The sequence below is a fragment of the Cotesia glomerata genome, linkage group LG2, assembly GCF_020080835.1.
Source record: "Cotesia glomerata isolate CgM1 linkage group LG2, MPM_Cglom_v2.3, whole genome shotgun sequence".
NCBI classification, from domain to species: domain Eukaryota; kingdom Metazoa; phylum Arthropoda; class Insecta; order Hymenoptera; family Braconidae; genus Cotesia; species Cotesia glomerata.
The window spans coordinates 19,368,431-19,387,260 of record NC_058159.1 but is presented as its reverse complement, the minus strand read 5'-3'; the positions used below and the strand labels follow the sequence as shown (position 1 = coordinate 19,387,260).

Sequence of the window (18,830 nt, the reverse complement as noted above, 5' to 3'; positions counted from 1 at the left end):
TGTACTAATTTCTAATAGTGATTGTTTCTTGAGTGAATCAAATACATTCCAATTGGAATTTAAATGTAGGAAAGTAAGTTTTTTATTTTTCATTAAGTTAGTAGTGTAACATAAATAGTGTAGGATATTATAACCTGAACTTGGGCTAAAAATATTTTAACCAATTTTTTTCTGTATAAATAATAATTTACTCTACGAAATCTACTATTTGAATTTTTGTAGGTTCATCTACAAAATAAGATTAAAAAACAAGTCAAAAAAATCTGAAAAAAAGTTGACTCTGTGGGCTATCCCTACGCCTCTCCCTATTTTCGATCTCAAAAAACTCAAAAATTAGTATTTTATAATAGTTCTTCGAGCTCACAAATATAACATTTATACATTTCCGAGGTTATCGACCTCAAAAATCTAGTACGGTAAAAGACCCAGTAATTGACACTTGCAATTTTATTCTAATTTAAAAAACAAAATGTTCTGAAAAAACCAATTATCTTAAAATGTATAATTTGTAACGGGAGTGTTCGCTCTCGTTCAGTTGGTCACCCCTTTGACTCCTGGTGAGAAAAGGGGGCCACTCGAATTTTATACACGGTATCCCAGAAACCGAAGGAGCATGAGGGGAGAAGTCAAGGTCGTGAGAAGTTTAGGTAGGCTGTAAATAATTCATCACCCAATCTATTTAATTTTCATGTGTTCACCCCTCCATGGAAATAATATATATTTTGGATATATTAAAAATATATGTCATTTTATATTTTGAATATAAATAAAATATATTTATTATATACGTGAAATCTATAAAAATATATCTTACGTATATTTCAAATATATTCTAGTTACAGTACTTTTGGCCGTTTTTTGTATATGGGTCATTCCACCAAATAAGAACATTTTTACGGGGCGACACTCGCGGATTATGTTTAAAATTTATGGAGGTGTTCTCTATAATAAGACAAAAATTCCCTGAGAGTTTTAGTTCTTAATACGCAGCGGTATTGAAATTATGATTTTTTGAAATTTTGGAAAAAATTTTTTTTCAACTTTTTCGTCAATTTTTCTGATATGAAAAACATTTTTAAACAAAATCGACAAACATTGTATTTTGTAGGAAAAATTCTCAGCTTTTGAATGAAAGTATTTATTTTTTCATAAACTCATCAGAAGACCCTTAAAAATCGAATTAAAGTGGAAAAATTGATTTTTTTCGGTGTGCAGCCCAAAATTCTTCAAATTTGAATTTTTTTTCTGAAAGCTGAGAGTTTTTTACACAAAATATAGCGTTTTGCCGATTTGCATATTTTTTGTTTCGTCACAATTAAATTAAACGCAAATTCATTATAATTAAAATACTTTTATTTTTGAACTTTTTTGAGATGTGGACACAGTTTTAATGAAAGCATAACCAATTTCATCTTTTAAAGGCACAAAAGTGTGTAATGACTGTGTACCTTTCACCGTTTTCGATTGAGAATATCGTACGTCTAACACATTTTTTTTTATTAAATAATCGTCATTAGCTATAAAAATAAAGTCAACGCTTGTAAAATTTTTCGTTCCCCAGGAAAACAAATCTTGTGGTTTCAGTATATGCTCTTTATTGTTCATTTGTAATGAAGCTCTAGCAGCATATCGTTTTAATGAACCCGCAAGACCATCGCATGGTCCTTTGCCATGGGCAGTTGCAGAAAAATGCCACTCAGCGTTGATTTCGAAGTCAGCATAATGATAACATAAGTTTGTAAATACTTTCTTGTTTTTGAATTGTTGTGGGGCTCCATCAGAGAAGTAAAAAATCGTATTGATGACAGCAAACTTCTTTTTAAGAAAGGCAATCAATTGCTCTTGAAATAAATAAATTAAAACTGTGTCGTGCTTAAGACAATCTGAAATACCAACAAAGCTCAAATGCTTAATAGTATCATTTTCGTTATAATAAATCACCATTGGAAATATAGTAGCTTGATCATTGTTCCAATGAAAGCCTTGAGCTGCTTCCTGCACAACGAATGCATAATTTTCCGCAAAGTCAAATACTACGGCGAATTCCCCGCTCTTTAAATTTAGTTTTGTATCAGAAAAAAATCGACTTTGTGTTTTCGCAATAAAATCATGTTTCAAAAGCTTATCAAGTTGCGTCACTAAAGTCTCGATGAAGTCTTCGGAATCTGAAGTAACATTCACAATAGTACAACGGTCTGTTGATGTCCACATTTTATATTGGATTTCATTAACATCAGATTCATTAAACGACACACGAAAATAATCAGCGATTTCTTCATTATTTGGACAACTATTGCACATTCTGGAAAAGCACGATTCTTTTGGATTGTTACAAACTAATTTATTTAATAAATTTTTGTAAATTGGCTGAGATTCGACAACCCAATCGGTGTTTTTCGCAAATTTTGGAAAATTACATCCTAAATGGAATAAATGTAATTATATTAATAACTAGTTTTAGTACAATTATAGAGAATGTCAAATACACAAGTACCTTCTAACATCAATTTTACATTTTGATGAATAGTACAAACACATACGACATGTGTACCACTACTTCCAGCAAGAATACAATAAGTAGGCCTCAAACTAGCGAATTTAGAAAATCCGATTGCCACTGAATTATATTGCGCTTTGAAGCTTTGGTACAATTCTTTTAAATTACAAAGAATCAACTTTTTTTGTACCCTAGTTCGATTTCCATCACAATCCTTCACAGATTTAAAATCTTTCATGCCCGCTAATTGTTTTGAGTTTTCTTCGCTTTCATAAAAATCAATGACAAGTTTTTTTACATCTAACTTAAGCGGATGATTGCCTGGAACTTTTGTGGGATTCAAAGTATTAGTAGTCATTTCACCAGAGTCTAAATCAACATTCTCAGATTCACTGATATCATTTTTAAGTTCAGTACCATTTTTCGAGAACAGTTAAATTCAGATGCTATACAACTGACTTCCCAACTGTCGGGTAAAATTGAAAGCAGCTTCTTTTTTATTGATCTGTAAAGCAAACGATCGATCGTATTAATATGAAAAAATGAAGATATTTTAAAATGATCGATTGTTAAAAAAATTTACTTGTCACTTTCAGGGTTATATAATTTCTTCACTTTAGCTATCATGGAACAATGATCTTGATTAATCTTTCTGTAGGTAGATTCAGGTACTATTCCAAATTGTGATTGGAACTTATTCTCTAGGGCAGCATAGCTCTCATCAAGTTTTTTTACTCCATAATTTTTTTCAGAATATAACCTTAAATTAAACGCATAGAAAAATAATTAAGTAAGTTTTCACACAGTAAATGAAAAACTTAATCAATAGAAAATTTTTACCTGTCTTTTTCAATAAGAGGAATTTTCAAAAATCGCTCTAAAGAATGATCATTGTAATCACATAGATTGTCGCTAAAATTACTGACAGTTCGAGATAAACTGCTTCCTTGAGTACAAATTTCAGCTGATATACTCAGACTTTCAACACTAATTTGACTTGAAATAATTTCCTCTTCCTCTGATGCCGGCGGAATATATTCTTTGACACGGAATCGACAACGCACACATAACATTGAAGTGTCATCTAAGTCAGGAAATTTCCAACGATCTTCGTCGGGAAATTTTCTTAAATCTTTAACTCCTTTTTTATCTAAAAGTTTCGTTTAATTAGATGTCAAAAGTCAATATTAAACACAAGGCCATTAATTTAATTGGTTCTACGTAGAGGTTATACATAAGAGGTCAAGTGCACTGTATTAGTTACTTACGTGACTCATTGAAAGGATTACAACTATTTACTGACCGTATACGTTTACTCATGGCGATGAAATATCAAAGTAACGCAATAATTATTACTTAAAAACTTGAGCAATTATATTTTTGTTAAGAACAAACGATCCGAAAAGAAATCGCTCAAGAAAGAATCACAAAATGAAAGTAAATAGAGGGAGTTGTGAGCGCCATCTGCGTGATAAGTGACGAAGTATAGACTCATCTTTTAAGCAGGTGGTTCAAAATTTCTGAGTACTATAATTTTAGTATTAAAGAGAAAATTATAAGGTAAAAGCCCCAATATATGATCATGTACCAGTATATGATCACTCCATGTATTTGTATACCTATATGTATGAATATAGATATACAAATACATGGAGTGATCATATACTGGTACGTGATCATCTATTGGGGCTTTTACCTTATTACTATTCTGAATTATATTACTGCATAGTGAATCTAACATTTAATTTAATTGTGACGAAACAAAAAATATGCACATCGGTAAAATGCTATATTTTGTGTAAAAAACTCTCAGCTTTCAGAAAAAAAATTCAAATTTGAAGAATTTTGGGCTGCACACCGAAAAAAATCAATTTTTCCACTTTAATTCGATTTTTAAGGGTCTTCTGATGAGTTTATGAAAAAATAAATACTTTCATTCAAAAGCTGAGAATTTTTCCTACAAAATACAATGTTTGTCGATTTTGTTTAAAAATGTTTTTCATATCAGAAAAATTGACGAAAAAGTTGAAAAAAAATTTTTTCCAAAATTTCAAAAAATCATAATTTCAATACCGCTGCGTATTAAGAACTAAAACTCTCAGGGAATTTTTGTCTTATTATAGAGAACACCTCCATAAATTTTAAACATAATCCGCGAGGGTCGCCCCGTAAAAATGTTCTTATTTGGTGGAATGACCCATATAAAAAATATATTTCTGATATAAGAAAAATATGCGCAAAATATATTTTTTTTGTATGATAAATATAAGTGTCGAATATATAAAAAATATACTTAGAATGTATTTTAAATATTAGCAGCTTTATATAATGAAAATATTTTCCAGACTTTGATTTTTATACACGGAAAGAAAAATATGGGAACTATTCCCATAATTTTATGGGAACAGTTTCCAGGCAATTATAGGAACTGTTCCCATAAATTATGGGAACTGTTCCCATAATTATAGGAAATTTTTCCAGAATTGTGGGAACATTTCCCATAACGATGGGAATGGTTCCCATAATGATATGGGAATGGTTCCTATAATTATAGGAATGATTCCTATACAATTATAGGAACCATTTCTATAATATTATGGAAAATATTTCCATAATGATATAGTAATGGTTCCTATATCATTATGGGAACTATTCCCATAATGGTATAGGAAGGATTCCTAGAATATTATAGGAATCATTCCTATACCATTATGGGAATCATTCTCAAAATAAAATAAAGATAAAATTTTCGTGCGGAGTGAGTTTGAAATAATTTCTATAATATATACATGGAAAAAAAATTGATTTTCATGTGACAGCAACATAATTTTCATGTAGTATGCAATAATAGTTAAAACAACAATAATAATTATAATTAAATAATAATAATAATAATATTAATAATAATTATCTATAATATTAGAAGAATAAAAAAAATTTTGTGGCCAGTGTATTTATATGATAAGATGGGTTATTGCTTGGAGTTGAGCCTTTTCAAAGTTTCATATCATTCTTACCAATAGTCAATTTACTGTAATAAGAATTTAGGATGCATTCGAAAATGCTCTGTGTCTAGATACATAATGAAGAAATGACCTTGTATCTGATAAACTATTGACATTTTTGAGGGTATAAGCTCATCCCGATGTTACACTCATCAAGAGCTTTCATTTAAAAACCCACATGCATTTTGATATATTTTTCATATATACATATATATATAATACTAGCTGACCCGGCAAACGTTGTTTTGTCATGTGAATAATTTCTAGAGAATTTATAGTGTAGAAAAAAATCACTAACTTATTGGAAGTGTATAAAGATGTGGAATATGAGTGAATAAAAAGCGTGTAAAAAGGCCTGGAACGCTGTGAACGATGAGGGAATGTTAAAAAAAAATAAATTTTTTTTAAATTTAAAAAAAAAAAAAAAATTAATTTTGTTGAGGAAATTTTTTATGAAAATTATTTTTATTCTGAGTAATTTTTTTTCTGAAATTATAATTATAAATATTATTGGTATTATTATTATTATTATTATTATTATTATTATGGTTCCGGTGGTGTTTCAATTACAGGTAGTTGTACCTTCCCTGACGCGCAACAAATCCTGGCTGGTTCATTTTTGAATTTCAAAGCATGACAATACGGGCATTCTTTGTCCATAGCACTAATTACTACTTTTGAATGAGCATAATATTCAATATCGCGCTCATACTGGAATGCTAGACGCAGAAATGATGTAGCTACAAATGCTCGATTTGCCTGTTGGCGTTGTTGGTCATTCGCTCTGCGTCTATTGATAGTAAAACGGTGTGATTGTCGTTGTTCTAATCTCATGACTTTATTGCGTTTAGCTCGTGTATCGTCTGATTGTTCTCGACGCAATTGCGCCATTCTCACACGCGCTCCAGTATTTTCTTCCTGAACTTGTTCTTCGGTTCTTTGGGCTCTTCTATTTCGAATGCTTCTAGATTTATTTGTACTTACAACTCAATAGCCGTTGTTTGCGGGAACTCGTGACACGTGTTGAGTATTTTAGAGGTTATGTAAGTCACTTAATTAACTGATCGTGCGATTTACACTCAAAATTAATAATTTTATTAGTTATTAATAATTAATTATATTCAATAATATTAGTTATTAATAAATAAATAATAAAGTTACTCGAGAATATATTTGATATGAGAGTTACACTGAGATAGTAAAAATGTTTAACTACTACGCTTGAAGCATAAACACTAATAATAGCCGAAAACTGTAGAGGTAACATCCCTACTCCGTGCTGTTTACAGGGTGAGAAGTGACACCGGTAGACACATGGAGGGGATAACTTACCAAGTGATAATAATTGATGTTATCGAGTGGGATAGAAAATGATAAAATTATGAAAATGACTATTAAAAAGCAAGGGTAGGTGATAAAAAAGTGCAAATTTAGAGTTGTATGTATTTTTTTAAACCACATAATAAATAAAAAAAAAAATTTTATCAAAAAAATAAAAAAAAAATTTTTGGGGTGAACACCCCTTATCACTTAGAGGTTAGAAAAATAGATAGTAGCTGATTCTCAAGCTTACTGAATATGCATAAAAAATTTCATGAGAATCGGTCAAGCCGTTTCGGAGGAGTATGGGAACAAACATTGTGACACGAGAATTTTATATATATAATATATATAAATATATAAAATATATGAAAAATTGATTTGGGTACTCAAATGAAAGGTCTCGATGAGTGTAATGTCGGAATGAGCTTATATCTTTAAAAATGTCAATAATTCACAAGATACAAGGTCATTTCTTAATTATTGACATTTTTAAAGATATATAAGCTCATCCTGATGTTATACTCATCAAGAGCTTTCATTTGGGTACCCACATGCATTTTTGATATATTTTTCACATTTACATATATATAATATCTATAAATATATAAAATTTATGAAAAATTGATGTGGGTACTCAAATGAAAGGTCTCGATGAGTGTAATGTCGAGATGAGCTCATATCTTTAAAAATGTCAATAATTTACAAGATACAAGGTCATTTCTTAATTATTAACATTTTTAAAGATGTAAGCTCATCCTGATGTTATACTCATCAAGAGCTTTCATTTGAATACCCATATGCATTTTTGATATATTTTTCATATTTACATATATATAATATATATAAATATATAAAATATATGAAAAATTTATGTGGGTACTCGAGGAAAAATATAGGAAAAATTGATGTGGCGACAATTACTGTCGATAATGATCCCACCGGAAATTCGATTTTCCCTGTTACAAATTCAAAAAGTATATTTATTTATTTATTAGATTTGATTTTTTTTTAATAAAAATAAAATTGCAAGTGTCAATAACTAGGCAAGTGTCAATAACTGGATTTTTTATCTTAGTCAGAATAGCTTCCAAGGATTCAAAACCTGGAGATCTGATAAGAACTCGATTTTCGAAAATCAGAAAGAAATTAATCTTTCCGATTATTGAAAATTTTCGATTTTGTAGGAGATAGAGTAATACTCACATGTACACCTATGCATTCGAGTCATTGGTCAACCAACTGCGCACGATTTTGGTGCCGATAAATGCATTTTTGTATTAGCTAAGGTCCAAAATACCAAGCTGCTGACATAATCAAACATACCTTTTTCTTTGCTTACTTTACTCTGTATTTATTAATTTCGACGGTAATTATTGTGTACAACGGTGATTAAGAAATTATTCATTCAATTAATTCAATTCCTCATTGTTAATTATACTTCTCACCACTGCCTTTCTCCCACAGATTTCATAGCTGGAATTGAAAAAATTTTGTTTTATTTAAGACCACTACAACATAGGCTAGTTCCGCTAATCCATTACTAGTACCTGGATGACCAAGCTTTGCTCGGTATTTTTAACTTCCCGCTAGGAGAATTGAAAATTTTCAAAACTTAGAAAGTTATTGGTTTTACCCCGTTTCTCAAAAATCGAGTTTTCAACGGATGTTGACGTTTTGAGGTCTTAGAAAGCTTCCCCGAATGTTTCCACGATGATTTCCGTATTTCTGTGTGTGTGTGTGTGTGTGTGTGTGTGTGTGTGTGTGATTTTAATAATAATTACAAACTTAGATTTTGAATACAATTTAGACCGATTCAAACCAGTAAATTTTGAAAAATCTCAAAAAAACTAGAAAAAAATATTTTTTCAAAACTGGTTTTCTTGGAATTACTTCCAAACAGCTTTACCGATCGATTCCAAAAACTAATCAGCTCTTAACATCAAAAAACCACGTCGATCACTGTCAGCCTGGTCAAAATCGGTTAGTTCACGTGAGTTATTGTTATCGAAAGAAAACCGAAAGAGTGTTTTTATAGAATAACTTCGAAATTCCTAGTTCGATCAATTGAAACTTAAAAATTCTTTATGAGGCCCGAAAAACTGCGTCGAATGCTGCCAACCGCGTGAAAATCGGTTAATTCATTCAAAAGTTATTGCGGTTTAAAAATTCAAAAAATAGTGTTTTATTAAACTTCTATCAGATTTTCGAGCTCACGGAGAGTTCAAAATGACATGATAATTATATTTTTGAGCTCGAAAAGCTCAAAAGCGTAATAAATGCAATTTTGAGCGCTAAAGTATGGCATTAGCGGGAAGTTGCAGGGATGGCCTTGATGGTCAACCGTTTTCCTAATTTTTGTTTTTGTAAATCACCTGAAAACACGGATAAAACGACATTTTCTAAAAATAAATTCTAGCTAGACATATATATATATATATATATATATATATATATATATATATATATATATATATATATATATATATATATACTCTGTATATGTATACAAGAATTTCTCGTCTAAATATATAAGATTTCTGCGACTTCCTCGGAGACATGGACTGTAAATTGGTTATATTAGAATTTGAACAAAAAAAAAAGCACCCTGAATAAAAAAAAGTATTGAGACAAAGAAAAAAGTATTGGTTTTCTAATCAATCCAATACTTTTCAATACTTTTTTCTTTGTCTCAATACTTTTTTTTTATCAGGGCATTCATTAAAGTTATATAAATATAAATTAACCTATAATATGACAAATTTCAAAACATTCGACTGATTTATTTCTCAAAAAAAAAATTTATAGAAACCGAATGAAATTTAGGTGTTTACTTGAATCTCCCTTGTTAACGGAATTGTCGTTTTAACACATATTAACAATTTCTGATGTAACAAACAAAAATTTTTTTTTCGATAAAATTTAATACATATCTTTATGCGGGACGAGTTATTTTTACACGAACTTACGTGTTGAATTTTATAGTTTTAGTTTCATATTATTACGAAACTTGCGAATTGCATTAGTAAATCAACTCATGTTTCAGTAGTGATACGAATTATTCAGTATATATTTGTTTCTTTGCAGTGTTAAGTATTAATACTTATTTATTTAAAAATAATTACATCGGAGCACTCGACATTGCTATGCATGTATTACATTTTGAAATAATTAGCATACTATTGATAAAAGATTATTACGTCAATTCTTGTATGACTCTTTTTTTTTATCCTTTATTGTTTTCCTGTTAAGAATTATGTTCTCATTTAAACTATATTTTAATAATTTAAACTGTCTTTATTACGTTTTTACGAAACTGCAGTTTTTAGTCTCATCAGAAATTTTCCCGAATAAAATCAAACAAGTAATAGAATTGCCTCAATACTTGAAAAGATGTTATATATGGGGCATTCCACACCAAATCGTCCGGTTTCAAAAATTTGAATTTTAGATATTCTCAATTTTTTGGTATTTTTTAGTACCCCCCAAAAGAGGCCTCCTGATAAATTTTGACATTTTTTTGATCACTGGTTCAAAAAATATCGAATTAAAAAAAAACGCTCTTTTTTTGGTTTTTTGCTCGTAACTTTCTTAATAATGGTCGAAATTCAAATTATTTTTTTTCAAAAATTTTTTTTTAATGCCCTTTTCAGAAAAAAATATAAAAAAAATATTCAAATTATTTTTCATTAAGATTTTTTATTTTTAAGTTTTTAGTCGTGTTTTCCAAATTTCATGTATCCGTCGATTTTTTTGAAAATTTGCTATTTTGAACTTCTATCCATCTTTTAACTTTTCAGCTTGGCCCAGTAATGGCCTTACATAATTACTATTTTTTATCGATTTTCAAAAGTTAAAAAACTTTTTTTCCGCTATAAATTATTATCAGTACCGATTTTTCAAACTCTGTACTTCTTTTTTTACTTATATTAAATTGATTTTGATATATTTTTGCCCCGAATAGGAATTTTAAAGAAATAAAGAAAGGCTAATTTTATTTACGAGTAACTATTAACAAACGTTTTTATTTATTTTCGCGTTTTTTTTTTAAATATTTTACATAAACGACCGTTTTGTAGACTTGAGTACTCCTTAGTTAATATGTTTCCGTCGCTCTTGGGAATAACTGAATGAAATTTTTGAGTTCCTGTAATGGTCTTAGCGGTTATAGAATTTTATTAAAGTGACGATATCAGTGTAAATTTACCTGGCAAGAAAGATTTTGTTTCTGTTAGAACAGATGAAGGTCAAAGAGAGCATGTACAGAAAAAATTTATGTAATTTAAGAGAAAGCTTTAGAATTGTATCAAACTTTCAAAGAACAATGTCCAAATGAACTAATAGGATTTTCTAGTTTTACATCATTAAGACCTGCGCATTGTGTTCTTGCCGGATCTGGTGGTACCCATACTGTTTGCGTATGTGCTGACCATCAAAACGTCGAACTTATGATGTTAGGTAAGTATAACTAAAATTATACTTTTAAATTGTGCGATTTAACAATTTTATGTTTTAACAGGCTCTAATTTTGCAGCGTTCACTGGTCATCTTGCAAATCCCTTAAGGGGGGAGCCTGCTTTAGAAGCTTTAAAAAATCGATTTTTTCGAGGATTTTTTTGGGAAGGAAAGAAATATTCGATTAAAACGAAACTTTCAGGTTTTATTGTTATACATTTCAACAGTCTTCTCAAATTTTTTCATTAAAATATATGTCATATTATGCTTGATACAAGCATTTGGCCGAGGCACCTCGAGTGTGCATGTGTCGTGCGGCGGGAAAGATGCAGGTCACAATTTCCATCTGAAACAAAAAACCCAAAAAAATTTTTATTTTCAATAGTATAGCTTCTAGTTAAACCAAGAAAATTCAACAAAAAGTGAGAAATTCAACAATTTTTCGCAAATTAAAAAAAAAATTCACTTTAGATTGTTTAAAAAGTGGGTTAATCATTACTTTCTTAAGGTTTTTTAGGTTCAACTAGAAGAGAATTTAATCCCAAATACAATTAATTTTGTCTCGTTTTGATAGGACGTTTAGTTTTTCCCTATCTTTCCCGCCAATTAGGAAAAATCGTAAAAATGAAAAACCAAGAAATCGCGCGTCAAAGTTTTCGTATATAAAAAATTGTAATTGAACTTACCACAATAATATGCTAATCAGCGATTCCTGTTCCATAGAGTTGCCCTTCAGACTTTCCCTTTGGATACGTACAATAGTTACAATAGGTAGAATACATACAATAGATCGAGGGGCGTAGCGCGGGCACTCCGAGCGATCCGGCAAGCTCCCCCCTTAATGCAGTTTAGTGATTTCGCTTGAAAACGATCTTATGTGCCAATCCATCATTTGCTTGCTATTTATCAACATGTAAGGATAGTCCCGGGATAGACGTTCTTCAAAATCTATTGAACACCATATTTGATGAAAATGTCCAAGATGATATTCCATATAAATGTTGGATATCTAATCCTCGTTGCAGTCTTGAAACAGTTACAAAAAACTCTACAGAATTCGTCGAAATATTCTCTGATCATATAAAAAATTTACAACCGCATGATTTTGTTGCTAAAGAACAATCAGCTTTTTTGAAACAAACAAAACAATCGTTGCAATATCATGACTTCATAGCCATTTGCGATTTTGCAGAAAATTATGCTTTTGTGATACAAGATGCAATGCCAGGGTTTGATTGGAACAATAATCAAGCAACGATTTTTCCTGTTGTAATCTATTTTAAGCGTAACGGCGAACTTATTCACCGAAGTTTAGTAATCATCTCTGATAACAATAATCATGACACTATCGTCGTTCATGTGTTTCTGAAGATTGTTACCGATTTTATGAAAGAATTAGACCCCAATGCAGCTAAAGTTTTTTACTTTTCGGATGGAGCTCCACAACAATTTAAGAATTTTGTTAATATTTATTACTACAAAGAAGACTAACTTAGATCCTGAGTAGCATTTTTTCGCAACAGCACATGGTAAAGGGCCATGTGATAGTATTGGAGGAACAGTAAAAAGAAAAGCAGCAAGAGCAAGCCTTCAACGATCACTTGATAACCAAATAACCACAGTAAAAGAGTTGTACAACTGGGCATCGAGACCAATTGTTAACAAGTCTACGAAATATTGTTGTCTAATTTTAACCTGAAAGAGACTATATTAGGGCAAAAAAAAAGATTAGATTTGCGATACAACACCGCTAAGACCATTACAGGAACTCAAAAATTTCAGTCAGTTATTCCCAAGAGCGACGGGGTACACGAAAAAAAAAAATTGTAGCTGCTACAGGCTTTGAGCCTGTGGATACTACATTCCACTTACCTGTAGCTGCAACAAAGTTGGACCTGTAGCAGCTACAGGCGTGTTCCTGTTGTAGCTACAAGCCTAGTTTTGTAGCAACTACAGGTCTAACCTTCTTGCAGCTAATCCTAGCCCTGACACAGATACAGAGATAACACTATCACAATTACAGGCTTAGTAGTTATTTAATGATATTAATATAAAAATATTTGGCCTGCAGTATTTTTAGCTTGGGTCAGCTGATTTAAGGATGGTTTCTGAGTTACAACTACATTTCTGAGTTGAAAAAATGTGATTGAGTCTTAAAAATCGACAATTAAAAATTTTGAAATTATACTGAAAAATTTGTTTTTTGAATTTCATTTTTAAGGTTTTTCATCGTAGAACATTGATAATTTTTAATATGTTTACGTTAAATAATTTTCAAACAAAATTTTTAGTTTAAAGAAAATTTTTTTTGCATTTCTGCATGTTGCATACAAAAATACGTCGCACAGTAAAAAATTTTGCGTTATTGCGTCAAAAAATTTAGAGTTAAAAATTTTTATGTTAAAAATTTAACATTTTTTTGTGTTGATTTAACACAATAAATGTTAAATTTACACTTAAAAGTGTTACATATTTAACACAAAAATTTTTAACACTAAATTTTTTGGCGCAATAATGCAAAATTTTTTACTGTGCGGTTACCAAAAAAAAATTTTTTTTAAACGCCCTTATGGCATCCGAGGTGGGGCGCGGGAGCCATAAGGGCGTATAAATTTTTTTTTTTGCATTTCTGCACATTTCAGACGAAAATACGTCGATTTCATGATGAAAAAATACGTCGGTTCCCAACAAAAATTTTTTAACTTCCCGCTAAGAAAATCGAAGATTTTCAAAAATCGGGAAGTTATTGTTTTCACCCCGTTTTGCAAAAATCGAGTTTTCATCAGACGTTTGAAAGTCATAGGAAGCTTCCCTGACTACCCCCGCGATGTTGTTACTATGTCTGTATGTGTGTGTGTGTGTGTGTGTGTGTTTGTGTGTGTGTGTGTGTGTGTGTGTGTGTGTGTGTGTGTGTGTGTGTGTGTGTGTGTGTGTGTGTGTGTGTGTGTGTGTGGTTTTTTCGGGATAACTTTTAAACGGCTCTACCGATCGATTTCAAAAACTAATCAGCTCTCAACCTTGAAAAACCACGTCGATTTCCTCCAATCCGGTCAAAATCGGTTGATTCTTTCTAGAGATATCGTGAACGAAAGAAAACCGAAAAAAGTGTTTTTTTGACATAACTTCAACATTTCTTCTCGGATCGTTTTTGATGAAATAGAACAATTTTTAGAACTCAAAAAACTGCGTCGATCGCCACCATGAACGTAGAAATCAGTTGATTGGTTCGAGAGATATCCTCGATAAAATATTTGGAAACAAGTGTTTTTTTAACATAACTCCGACCTCTTTTGGAATAACTTTTAAACGGCTGCACTGATCAATTTCAAAAACTAATCAGCTATTAACATGAAAAAATTACGTCGATCGCCATCAAGCCGGTCAAAATTGGTCAATTCGTTCAAGAGATATCATGAACGAAAGAAAATCGAAAAGTGTTTTTTTGAAATTACTCCAAATTTCCTAGTTTTATCAATTCAAACTTGAAGATTCTTCATGAAACTAAAAAAATTGCGTCAAATACTGCCAACCGGTGAAAATCGGTTGATTCATTCAAAAGTTAGTGCGGTTTGAAAATTAAAAAAATATTGTTCTATGAAACTTCTATCAGACTTTTGAGTTCGAAGAGCTCAAAAGCATATAAAAGCCATCTTTTTAAGCTCGAAGAGCTTAAAATAACACATAAATTCTACTTTTGAGCTCAGAGAGCTCAAAAACATCATTAGTGCAATTTTAAGTACCTAGGTATGGAATTAGCGGGAAGTTGCACGGATGACCTTCAGGGTCTACCGTTTTTCTAATTTTTTTATACGCCCTTATGGCTCCCGGGACCCACCTCGGATGCCATAAGGCCGTATAAAAAAGATTAGGAAAACGGTTGACCCTGAAGGCCATCCCTGCAACTTCCCGCTCATTTCGTACCTAAGCGCTTAAAATTGCATTTAGGATGTTTTTGAGCTAAAAAATCTTATCAAAGTTCGATAAAACACGATTTTTTTAATTTTTAAACTGCTATAACTTTTGAATGAATCAACCGATTTGCACGTGGTTAGCGGCAATCGATGTAGTTTTTTAGTTCTATAAATGATTATAAACAAAAAAATTGATCTGATGAAAAATTTCGGAGTTATTACAAAAAAACACTTTTTTCGATTTTTTTCGATAACGATATCTTACGAACGCATCAACCGATTCTGACGCTTTTGGTGGCGATCGATGCGGGTTTTCAAGGTTAAGAGTTGATTAATTTTTAAGGTCGATCAGTTTGGCCAATTCGGAGATATTTAAAAAAAATTAGAAAAACGGTTGACCCTCAAGGCCATCCCTGAAACTTCCCGCTGATTCTGTTAATACCTGGCCGCTTTTTTTGAGCTCTTCGAGCTCAAAAATACAATCTGTGTGTTGTTTTGAGCTCCCCGATCTCAAAAAGATACTTTTTCTATGCTTTTGAACTCTTTGAGCTCAAAAGTCTGATAAAAGTTTCATAGAACACTATTTTTTGAATTTTCAAACCGCAATAACTTTTGAATGAATGAACCGATTTTTACACGGTTGGCGGCATTCTATGCAGTTTTTTAAGCCTTATAAATTTTTAAGTTTCAATTGGTTAAACAAGAAATTTCGGAGTAACTCCGAAAAAACACTTTTTTCGGTTTTCTTTCGTTCACGATATCTCTCGAACGAATCAACCGATTTTGACCGGATTGGCGGCGATCGACGTGGTTTTTCAAGGTTGAGAGCTGATTAGTTTTTGGAATCGATCGGTAGAGCCGTTCAAAAGTTATCCCAAAAAAACCACTTCTGAAAAATTTTTTTTTCCTATTTTTTCAAAGAATTCTCCAAATTTCTTAAAATCTATCGGTCCGAATCGGTTCAAATTAACAGGAAATCTAAGTTCGGCGAAGCCCTTTCGAATAGCACCAACCGCGATGAAATCGGTTCAACCGTTCAAAATTTATAAGTGGTTTACTTACTCACGCACACACACAAACACACACACACACACACACACACACACACACACACACACACACACCCACACACACACACACACGCGCGCGCGCACGCACACACACACATACATACATACAGACATAGTGACATAGTGACACCCTCATGGGAATAGTCAGAAAAGCTTCCTAGGACTTCAAAACGTTGAGATCTGATGAAAACTCGATTTTCGAAAAACGGGGTAAAACCGCAATAACTTCCCGATTTTTGAAAATTTTCAATTTTCTTAGCGGGAAGTTAATAATTTTTTTTTGGTAACCGACATATTTTTGTATGAAACGCGCAGAAATGCAAAAAAAAAATTTTTTTTATATAAAAATTTTTTTTGGACAAAAAAAAAAGAATTTTTAACATACGCCCTTATGGCATCCGAGGTGGGTCCCGGGAGCCATAAGGGCATATAATTTTTTTTTGCATTTCTGCACATTTCGGACGAAACTACGTTGATTCCCGAAAAAAAATTTTTTATATGCCCTTATGGCTTTTCACCGGGACCTTTTGCCGGTATACGCCCTTATGGCATCTGGAACGCAATATTGCAGTAAAGTAAAAGACCCGATAAATTGTTTACGAAATTATGAAACTTAGTTGTAAGATGAGTTTTATCATATTAAAGAATTAACAATCAGCTGATCCATGTAAAAAACTAATAATTGATGTTAATATGTTGATTCCTAATAATTGAATTAAATTTTAAACTTGTAATGGAGTTTATTCTGATGCAGCTACAAAACTAGGCCTGTAGCAACAACAGGCTTTCCTGTTGCAGCTACAAAACTAGGTTTGTAACTGCTACAGGCCTAATCTGTTTATGCTACAGGAACACGCTACGAGCCTAAGTCTTGTAGCAGCTACAGTTTTTTTTTTTTTTTCAGTGTAAAACCAATAACTTCCCGATTTTTGAAAATTTTTAATTTTCTTAGTGGGAAGTTATAAAATAGGAAAACGGTTGACCCTGAAGGCCATCCCTATAACTTCCCTCTATAATTCCATACCTAAACACTTGAAATTGCACTTATGACGTTTTTAGGCTCTTCGAGCTCATAAATACAATTAATGTGTATTTTGTGCTCTCCGAGCTCAAAAAATAGCTTTCCTATGCCTTTGAGCTCTTCGAGCTCAAAAGTCTGATAGATGTTTGCTAGAACACCATTTTTTTAATATTCAAACCGCAATTTCTGTTGAATTAATGAACCGATTTTTACGCGGTTAACAGCATTCGACGCAATTTTTTTGAGCCTCATAAGGAATCTTCAAGTTTAAATTAATTGAACTAGGAATTTCAGAGTAATTCCGAAAAAAACACTTTTTTCGGTTTTCTTTCGTTCACGATATCTCTCGAACAAACCAACTGATTTTGACCGAAGCGGTGGCGATCGACGTGGTTTTTCAAAGTTAAGACCTGATTAGTTTTTGAAATTCATCGGTAAAGCCGTTTCAAAGTTATTCCAGAAAAACCACATTTCAAAAAATTTTTTTCGTAGTTTTTTTCCATCTTCTTGAAATCTACCCGTCCGAATCGGTTGAAATTTTCAGGAAATCTAAGTTCGATGGAGCTCTTTAGAACACCGAAGTTTGGTTTCAATCGGTCCAACCGTTCAAAAGTTATAAGAGGTTTACACACACACACACACACACACACACACACACACACACACAGGGTCAACCGTTTACCTAATTTTTAACTTCCCGCTAAAAAAAAATTGAAAATTTTTTGAAATTCGGGAAGTTATTGGTTTTACCCCGTTTTGCGAAAATCGAGTTTTCATCAGATCTCGACGTTTTAAGGTCACAGGAAGCTTCCCTGACTATTCCCGCGATGGTGTCCGTGCGGCTATATCTATGTATGTTTTTTTTTTTTTTTTTTTTTTTTTTCTAGAGGAGGTCAAATACATTTACGTATACCAGGATGAAATGTTTGTCCTGGGTATGTCGGACTCGGAAGTCAATATTATTGACAACAATACTGACTAAACATCCTCCTCTCTCTTTCCCCATAGATGTTACGGGGAAGACTTGATCGGGACCGCGTTAGCATTACTTCAATCCAGTCCGTGTTGCGTCTCACGACGGTTGCTCCTAGTTACTAGTCTCTTTCTGCGATTTTTTCCTTTAACTGACCTGTTTTATTAAACTTATATCAGACTTTTGAGCTCGAAGAGCTCAAAAGCTTAGAACAGCTAACTCTATGAGCTCGGAGAGCTTGAAATAACATAAATTATATTTTTAAGCTCAAAGAGCTCAAAAACGTCTTATTCATGGAATTAGCGGGAAGTTGCAGGGATGGCCTTTAGGGTCAACCGTTTTCCAGATTTTTTTCATTTGCATTTACTCATGTCGTCATTCAATCTGAACATAATAGAGCTATTCTAAGTTAAAAAAATTTCTTGAATTTCATTAGTTGAGAGTAAAGCACTACCCCAACCGCTTGATATTGTGAGGCGTGTAATTAGTAGAAAATACAATTTAAAGATATATATTTGACTAATCCAGTACTCAAAATGAAAATTGCAGATGTTAATGTTCACCAAGACGTCAATATA

At 31.8% G+C, this 18,830-nt stretch overlaps 2 protein-coding genes and 1 long non-coding RNA gene across 8 annotated transcripts in view; 1 reads left to right on the top strand and 2 right to left on the bottom strand.

Annotated features, from left to right (window-relative positions):
- LOC123259302 (transcription factor EC) overlaps positions 1 to 18,830 on the bottom strand; it is a 435,681-nt gene that overhangs the window by 415,998 nt on the left and 853 nt on the right. Inside the window, exon 1 of one of the 4 annotated variants that reach the window (XM_044719666.1) lies at positions 8,029 to 8,127. The exons of the other annotated variants lie outside the window; for them this stretch is intronic. The gene's annotated coding sequence lies outside the window, so the exon portion shown is untranslated. Of the gene's footprint in view, positions 1 to 8,028; positions 8,128 to 18,830 lie in introns of those variants that run through there. 4 annotated transcript variants of the gene reach the window in all.
- Positions 1,332 to 4,031, bottom strand: LOC123259304. Of its 3 annotated transcripts, none has more exons than XM_044719670.1 (5): positions 3,801 to 4,031; positions 3,338 to 3,647; positions 3,081 to 3,257; positions 2,495 to 3,002; positions 1,332 to 2,420 (listed from the first exon to the last, which is right to left on the bottom strand). In XM_044719670.1, the coding sequence occupies exons 4-5, from the start codon at positions 2,853 to 2,855 to the stop codon at positions 1,342 to 1,344; spliced, it is 1,440 nt and encodes a 479-aa protein (XP_044575605.1). In that variant the 5' UTR covers positions 2,856 to 3,002; positions 3,081 to 3,257; positions 3,338 to 3,647; positions 3,801 to 4,031; the 3' UTR covers positions 1,332 to 1,341. The 3 variants fall into 3 exon arrangements, with proteins under 3 accessions (XP_044575605.1, XP_044575606.1, XP_044575604.1); XM_044719671.1 differs by lacking the exon at positions 3,801 to 4,031 and adding an exon at positions 3,766 to 3,776; XM_044719669.1 differs by lacking the exon at positions 3,801 to 4,031 and having other exon boundaries at positions 3,338 to 3,783.
- LOC123259310 lies at positions 2,670 to 17,940 on the top strand. Its single transcript, XR_006508214.1, has 3 exons — positions 2,670 to 2,683; positions 8,811 to 8,815; positions 17,772 to 17,940. It is a non-coding gene; the product is annotated as an uncharacterized LOC123259310 (long non-coding RNA).